Below are 8,571 nucleotides of genomic sequence, written 5' to 3'. Positions count from 1 at the left end.
CACGAAGCTATGGTTTCATGTTATATCTACTTTGACTCGTGTGCTAAAAAGTTAATTTGGGTGATTAATAAGAGATTTTTAAATAAAAAAACACTGAAAAACTCTGGATTTTATTAAAAAGAAAACCTATTTCTCAACAATTTGACCAATAGGTGTTGGTAACTTCTTATATAATTGGAAGAAAAAAAAACCGAACAAATACTCATAAACATTTATTTTTCTTGTAATCCACAAAATAAAAAACATAAATTAATAAGTAAAGAAAACAAAAACAAATAAATAACTGACAAGTCAATGTGCTAATTCGCACAGTATAATTATATATTTTTGTGATGAACTTGGGGTTTGCATTTCTTTTAAAATATCAATAAAACTATATATGTCGTTGATTGTACCTTTATATGTGGGTGGATTTTAAAATTATTTAAAGATACATTTGACTTTCTCTTTTCACGCTCTTTTCCTTCTTCTCATGCATGTCACCATAAATTCTACCAAATGTGCTTCAAGCTAAGTTTATTTATTTTTATATTTTTTCTTTTTCTAATAAATATTACATTTCATTCAATGTTAGTCATGATCTTACTCTTGAAAACTAGCCATTCGGAGAAATCGTGAAATGCGACGTTGATGCCAGTGTGAATATATATATGCAAGATATTATGTAAGTATAAAAATTCTTATATTTTATCTAAATTTTTTATTTTTATAATTTATTATTTTAGTAGTCATTAAATTTAAATTAATTAAAAAATTTAAGTTGAGTATAAGAATTTTTAAATGATGTAAGAATATTTTTTTTCATATATATATATATGAGTTACTTGTCTTTGTATCTTTACATGAGAAATATGCTTCAACAAAAATACGTAAAATTCATTTATATTTTGTAAATATTTGATATTTTGTTAGCTAATTTAAAATAGAAGATAATTTGATCGGTTTAATTTGTAAATATTTTGAGAAAAAAATAGAATTTAAGAGAATTAGATGAAAATTTAATTGATGGAGACTAAATTTGTATAACTTAAGAACATAAGCTAAATAACTTGATTGAATTGCCATCCTAATGACACCTAATGTTAGGTCTTTCCCCTCGCAGGCACGTGGTCGGGTAAACTCTGGCACATTGTAGAATGACTTTGGGCTCAATGTTTTGGGCCTTCGTTTCCTGCTCCATTTTTTTTTTTGCACTGTGTGGAGCAAAAAATAAGGTCTACATTTTGTTGATGTCATAATACATTTTAATGGAAATTAATTTTATAATTTTTGAGAGCTTTATTTTTTATTTAGTGTGATAAATTATTTTTTTAATTTGTTTCATTTATAAATTTAATTTAAAATTTATGATACCTTTAATTTCAAAGTTAAGCATAAACTTATTTAAATGAGAAAATATGCAAAGTAATTCGTTTTGCTTATTCAAATAAAGGAAATAAGAGAAGATGAGAACGATGACTCCTTCAAAAGAATTTAGTTAATCGCAATGCCCTTCACATTTAAATAAGAACAGAGAAATGATCGTGCACAGAGCGCACAAATGGTCTCCAAATTAGTTGAAAGTCAACGAAGATAAAGTGAAAGAGAACCAATAGGACACATACAACAGTAGCAGTTGCAAAATTAAAATATAGACTTACGTGCAGGGGATTTCAATCCTGGATACTACGACTCACCCCTTCTCTATAAAGCGGAAGATATTTTCGAAGCTTTCGACTACGAGTGTGATATTTGAGCTTAAACCCTAGCCGCTTAACCCTTCTTCATCTTCATTTCGGTAATTCTCTTCCTCGTTCCGAGATCTGATTTTGATGCTTTTTCTGCAAGCTTCTGCCTTTCTTGTTTCATTTTCCATATTTTTGTTTATTCGTGTTTTTTTTTCCATTTGTTTTGCTTTTTTTGGGCTTCGTTGGGTTTTCATTTGTTTCCGTGTCGATTATGACGTTCTCTTCTTGAGGTTGTTGATTTCTTTGCCTTTGTGTTTTCTATTTTTCATTAGAAGGAGATAGGCGAAAGTTGGCTTGGTTTTTAAACAGTGAATGTGATAGTCTTTTTTAATTTTCCATGTAGTTCTTGATGTATTTTTAGTCTAACGATTATGATGATATTTCTGGTTGTTGTTATTAGGATTTGGGAAGGTCTAAGCTCAGGCAACAGTCATAATGGCATTCTGTAGTAAGGTTGGAAATCTCTTGAGGCAGGGTGGTGCTAACAGCACACAATCACCTGTTGCATCCATGCTCAATTATATTCGCTGCATGTCTTCAAGCAAGCTTTTTGTTGGAGGTATTGAATTTCGTTGGAAAGATGGTTATTGACAAAGACCAGATTTATGGGTGCTAATTTTCGTATGGTTTTATTATTTTGGATTTTGTACGTAGGCCTTTCATATGGAGTTGATGACCAGTCTCTTAGGGACGCGTTTGCAGGATTTGGAGATGTGGTTGAGGGTAAGCTTAGTTTGCTCTCATTGTTGTTGTATGGTTCATTTTCACTTACTTGTTAGCTTCGGTTTACCATTTGTTTTCCAGCTCCCTTGGGAATCGTTAAAACACGGTTTCGTATATTACTTGCTAAAGAGCTATGAAATTTTTATTTGGTGCTGGTCTATTCAAGTGATTATGTTTAGGTTTTATTATTTACAAAACTATAATTAACATTAGAAGGGGTGAGTAGGGAGATTTCATGACTGAACACGAAAAGACAACCCGGTCCTATTTTTGGTTCTGGCATACTGATACTTGTGGATCTGTTTTACAGCAAGGGTTATAACTGATAGAGACACTGGAAGATCAAGGGGATTTGGATTTGTCAACTTCTCCAATGATGAGTCTGCAAGTTCAGCAATCTCTGCTATGGATGGGCAGGTTGGAATGCTTTTGTCTTTACATTGAACTTTGTTATCGTCATTGTTAGTTGCTGACATGCTATGGTTCTTTAGGATTTAAATGGGCGAAACATCCGAGTTTCCTATGCAAATGATAGACCTTCTGCTCCTCGTTCCCCTGGTGGTGGTGAGTATGGAGGTGGTGGCTTTACTTCTCGCAACAGTGGTTGGTGACCGAATCTTTTTATATGATGTGCCTCCTGCTTATGCTTTAATTCTCGCTGTTTTGTCAAGAAATTCATTTAGGGTTGCCACTCAAGTGGTAAAGTATTAATTAGTGGAATGTTATGGTATTTTTTTCCTTTCCATTACTTGGTTGTTATACTGTGATGTTATTGGAGCTTTTGTTTCGATCTATTGCGGTCTCTGTGCATGTCTTGAATAGTGGGTTGGATTTCAAATTACTTTCAAGGTTTTCTGTTTTTTAACCAAAATAAAATAGGATCCTGTGTAGTTTCACAATTCTACATTGTTCTGACGACTGAGAAAATGACTTGGCACTACCACGTTTTATTGACAGCTAGTCTACCGAGTGTTTTATATTTATCAAGTGCTTCTATTATCAGATTTCAAAGACCCTAGTGGCTGTGTAGCACTCGTTGATATGTTATCCTTCCCTTGAAATTTTTTCACGATTACACTAATAATTTTCTAGTAATGGTGAATTAAACACGCAAGTATATACAAATGGTAACTTAACGCCGAGGATCACACCTTTATATTATATACAAAAAGATGTTGATCCCTCTAGCTCACGATTCGGCTTTAGCAGCTAACTCCAGTTTGTTTGGTTTGCCAATGTTAAAACTTCCTGATTTAGGTCGTCTTGTTTATGGTGTCTATTTCTAATTGGGCTTTCTGGCAAGTGGCGATGAAATCATTTTCCCATCGTTCGTTCGTTGGTCAATTTATCTGCCCTTTTTTTTTTTCGTCAAAGTCTTGTCTGCTGTTCGAAGCGTGGTTTTGTTGCCTTCCTGGTTTTAAACATTTCGGGCCTCGTAAAAAACCTAGCCCACGTAGAGGTGGTGGTAGTAAGGCTTTTTTTTTCTTCGGACTACCTTTCTGGAAATTAACATCTGGGCAGAGTTTAATTTTTAAAAGTAATTAATACTTTCCGAAGTTTTATTTCTGAAAGATATAGAAAAAGTGTGATGCTGTTTAAAAAAATAGGCGTGCAAAAAGTAAACCTTGACAATAAGCTTGTAAAAATACCTTGGTTCATATGGGCCTTATTCCTGATATCCATAAGTATTTTTCAAGGCCCAATATTAAATGTAATAGACCCTTGTTAATGAATATATTTTAAGGATATTAGTTATGAAATAAAAAATGTCTTTTTTATAAAATCATAATATTAGTGCATTTGCAAAATTAAATATTTCCGGCTTTCATTTTAGGGCCCTGTTGGCACATTCTCCAAATAATAAAGGAGCTTCTGTCGTCTCCATTGTAAGTTTGCACCTTATGCGGTACATACGCTTAAAAACAATTTTAGAACTTTACAGAATTTTTTTTTATTCTTGATGATAAACTAATAAAAGGTTCCATAATTTATTAGCATGCAGAATTATGGTTCTACCAAAGGTGCTTTGTTATTAATTGAGTGCACGCAGTTATTTTCCTACTATAAAAAACCTAACACCGATTAACCAAAAATAATCACGGCAATACTTTTCGCCGAAACAATGGATCTCTGAACATGTGTAAGGTCTATGCTCTTAGAAATTCAGTTTATGAATGTGGAGGGAAAAATGTTTTTTGTTTTTCTTTGTTTTGAGAGTTCTCTAATACGGAATTATGATTCCTGCCTACCCTCTTTTCTCAGTATTCGTTTCTTAGGCACGTCTAGATAAACAATTAACTTAAAAACCTCATAAGTATATTAATTTTATAAAAAACATTATTGAAATGAATTATAAAAAGTTATTTTTAAGGCATAAATTAATAAGTTACGAATGAGTTGCGGTGAGAAGACGGAAGTGTTGCTGAGTGTCGGTGAGAGGTCATAATTTTCTTAAATGGGTCAAACATGTCAAGTCTTTGGAATTTATATGTGACCGTATTGGGCGCACGTGCTTCTGAACCCTACTCAGAACAAAAGCCATGTTTGCACTCGCACAACGTGGTTGTTGGGCCGTCTTGGTCTCTCTCGTATCTACCATTAAAATTATTTTTCTGTTTAATTGAATGATCTCATAATATAACAAATCTATATCCTGAAATCCAGTTTCTATCCCAATTCTGGCGTCAAGCTTCACTCATGTACTTATTAACTCACCTATGATGCATTTAGAACTACATAAGCAGCAGAGTTTGGTATCTTTACGATTATTTTTCAAACTTTATACTGTATAATTATATATTTTAAAAGTAAACTGTTCTGTGACTCGTTTCTTAAGTGGTTCCCTTATCACATTAAAATATATACGACTTACAAGTAGTTGTGTGTGTATATAATATGTATATGCCCGTTTTGTCAATATTTTCCTCCAATGAAATTAAATTATTTGTTATCTATTATGACCAATCTTCTTAAAGACATGTGATATTTAACTGAAATTTTTTTGAAGACCTTTGTGGTCAACTAGTTTAGTATTAAACGAGACACGACGTCTTAATTCCTAACTCTTTCAATTCATTGGACAATGTATATTATAAATAAGGTACACCTCCATTTATATAACGGTAAGGTGTGCTTCCATTATCATATTTTTATCAAATATATTATAAAAATCAATGATATTTATTTTTATATTCATTATTCTTATTGATATAACAATCTACGATTAGATGACAATGTAACTATACTTAAATTATGTTCTTATAAAAATGGCAAAACATAACGATAATTACTCTGACTTTCTATAAAATTCACGTTTACTGTTTCAAATATATTTTTTATTTGACAAATATGACCCATATTTCTTCATTATATATATTATACGACATTTTACTTAACTATTGTAGCTACATTGTCATCTTACAAACGGTTTTATAGAGGATTAATACAATTGAGTCAATTTCACGATTCAAAACAGACATTGCATATAACGCTACCAATTCCAATTTTGAGAGGCTATTTATTTTAAATGCATTCGCTGAATGTTGAATCACACAAAGATCACTGATTAGCTTATAAATTGGCAAAAATCTCTTATTCATCAGTTACTTGTGTATATGACAAATGAAGCATGTGATCTTGTGAGAAAAAAAGAGCATCAAATTACAGTTAATTATGTTGTTGATTGTCCCAACATATTTAAGGTTAAAACTTGTTCAATTCACATGCGTAATGCAGGACACGGATTCATTCATCAGGTGATGAATATAAAAAATTGCTTATTTTCCAAGTCAAAAGAAAATCAAATTTCTTTAGTTACCACTAGCATCACCCATGGAATAAACATATAACATATAGGTAGCAAAGTTTCAAAGTAAATTAACTAACTTATAGGCATCCAGAGGACTCATGTTTCATGTCACAATTGAGTCTGTGAGTGAGCATTCCACTAGTGAAGAAGTTAAAGGCAAGTTGGCCAAAAAATATTGAAAACTACGCGTTTTAGCCGTCAAAATGTCACAGACAAACCTCCCATGTTTCCCCTAAGGCTCAGATATTTTTCCCATTTGGTCAAAGTATGTACCTCACAAAAATAGAATATGAGTGGCCATGTTTTGGTGTATACGGCATTATTTTGGTTGTGTAGTTGGACAATGGTGCCCTCTTTCAACTCTTCATCCATCACACACACATTCTAAGAAGGATTCATTGACCTACCTATACCTAATTATTCTTCTATTGTTCTTTGGAGTTGAACGTAATATATAATTGCCTAATGTTTGTTTGGGTAAGTTATATGATCAAGATAATATTTGGGTATTTCATTTCTCAATAGGTAATGACCATGTGAATATATTCATGAAAAAGAGAATTGTTCTTGACAAGAAGCTTGTGACATTTAGGTTTGAGATCAAGTCACATGAACTTCACTTCTAGAATCTACATAAACATATTGATCTGATGTGTTAATATAGTTCCACTTTGGTTCTAGATGGAGTACAAAGTAGTAAACATACAAGAAAAGGAACCACATAATCGTAATCAATCAATTAATTAATTAATTAGTGCGCAGAGACAACTAAGAGGCCATGAGAGCTTCCATATATAATGTGTTTTTATTTTTGTGTACGCGTTCATAGTCTTTAACATTAATCCTGTCTGCTACCAGTAACTTCCAAGGAACCCTGTCTTTTTCTTGTGCAGAGTATCACTCGCATCATAATTTTACACTTAACAAAAATTTAAACTTTTCTGTTGATTAACTTCTGCAATTAATATGGGCTTAAACTCTCTCCACTCTCTTCATTTCAACCAAAAATTGCGTCAAATTGATTTTAAGAATTTAAATTTAGTGACTTTTTATTAAAAATATTATTATATTAAAGAAAAAAATATATAATAAATGTTTTATTAAAAAAATTACTATTTTTAGATAAATTCAATACTAAAATTAACAAATTTGTCTCCTTTTTTTTCCCGTTTGGCAATTATTATGTATGAAAAAAAAATAAAGAAAGAAGTGAAGAGTCCTTGTTGCCTATTCCTACCACAATGCCTCATCGGGACCAACAGGGAATAAAGAACTCTAAAAGGTCGTAAGGCAGTTGAGAATGACAAGTCCAATAACATTATTTTAACATTTGAAGTTATTTTGAGAAAGTTTTGTATTTTCTTATGGAATTTGAATTTGATTATATGTATTAGATGTTATAATTAATATTGATATTCTGAAAGTGCATAATAATTTTAACTTGAATTGTATAGCATTCCTATTTTTAATTATTTGAATTAGAATAATGACTGAAAAATTCAAAATTCTAAAGAGAATGATTTATTTATGTATAGAGAAGGATAACTCGCGTTGCTTGAAATGCTTGATAGGTGTACAACATGACATAATTATCTTGTAGCAAAAACTCTTTATATCCTTTCATACTAATAAAAAGAAGGAAAAGGAATATGGGAACTTAAATATACCTTGTGATTTGTGAAAGAGATAATAGAACTTTTGAAAGGGAATACATATGAAAAGCAGATACTTGTACTCTATAGTGGATATGGATAGAGGAGCACTCTCATTGTGTTGTGGGTAAATTATCCCATCACATACTTGAATTCATTTAGGCCAATAAAGCATTATAAACATACACTCATCATTTAGTAATCACCAATTTGTGTGGTGACAGCAAAGTAACTAAATTTGTAGAGAAATGAAAGGAAAGAGTAGAGTCTAGTCTAGGAGAATAAAGAGGAGGCAATGATGAGGGAAGGGAAAAGCGTAATTGAAAATAAGAGAGAAATAAAGATGGCACATAAATTGCTTAATAAAAGAACAGCATTCTTTAACAAGAAAATATATATGAATAAAAGGGGTGAGATCCACAACCTTTGTAGCAGACCCCACCCACCATTATTACACCACTCTTTCCCTTTCTTTCCACAGCTCATAGATCTACACTTGCTCCTTCCTTCCTTCCTTGCTTGCTTGCTTTTGCTTTCTATTTGTTTGCTTCACAATTATCTTCTTCAACTATACCAGATATTTTATATTTATATCATCTATATTGCTACACCAGCTACTACTTTCATCCACGGACCACAAGAACAACATTGAACAAATAAT

At 31.8% G+C, this 8,571-nt stretch overlaps 1 protein-coding gene across 3 annotated transcripts; it reads left to right on the top strand.

Annotated features, from left to right (window-relative positions):
- Positions 1–1,723: 1,723 nt before the first annotated feature.
- Positions 1,724–3,395, top strand: LOC113850129 (glycine-rich RNA-binding protein 2, mitochondrial-like). Of its 3 annotated transcripts, XM_027480507.1 has the most exons (6): positions 1,724–1,777; positions 2,128–2,286; positions 2,382–2,450; positions 2,761–2,867; positions 2,942–3,053; positions 3,101–3,393. In XM_027480507.1, exons 2-6 carry the CDS (start codon positions 2,163–2,165, stop codon positions 3,151–3,153), a joined length of 465 nt encoding a protein of 154 aa, XP_027336308.1. In that variant the 5' UTR covers positions 1,724–1,777; positions 2,128–2,162; the 3' UTR covers positions 3,154–3,393. The 3 variants fall into 3 exon arrangements, with proteins under 3 accessions (XP_027336308.1, XP_027336310.1, XP_027336309.1); XM_027480509.1 differs by lacking the exon at positions 1,724–1,777 and adding an exon at positions 1,793–1,957 and having other exon boundaries at positions 2,942–3,239; XM_027480508.1 differs by lacking the exon at positions 1,724–1,777 and having other exon boundaries at positions 1,883–2,286; positions 3,101–3,395.
- The last annotated feature ends 5,176 nt before the right edge of the window (positions 3,396–8,571 follow it).

This window comes from Abrus precatorius, unplaced genomic scaffold (genome assembly GCF_003935025.1).
Source record: "Abrus precatorius isolate BTA unplaced genomic scaffold, Abrus_2018 Scaffold9, whole genome shotgun sequence".
Lineage (NCBI taxonomy): Eukaryota > Viridiplantae > Streptophyta > Magnoliopsida > Fabales > Fabaceae > Abrus > Abrus precatorius.
This window is presented reverse-complemented; position numbering and strand designations above follow the sequence as displayed.

What these genes read in the sequence shown, in the direction of transcription:
- LOC113850129 (XM_027480508.1), top strand. Translation starts at nt 2,163, where the DNA reads ATGGCATTCTGTAGTAAGGTTGGAAATCTCTTGAGGCAGGGTGGTGCT. An exon ending in AAGCAAGCTTTTTGTTGGAG is followed by an intron (nt 2,287 to 2,381) that starts GTATTGAATTTC and finishes TTTTGTACGTAG; the next exon opens with GCCTTTCATATGGAGTTGAT. An exon ending in ATTTGGAGATGTGGTTGAGG is followed by an intron (nt 2,451 to 2,760) that starts GTAAGCTTAGTT and finishes TCTGTTTTACAG; the next exon opens with CAAGGGTTATAACTGATAGA.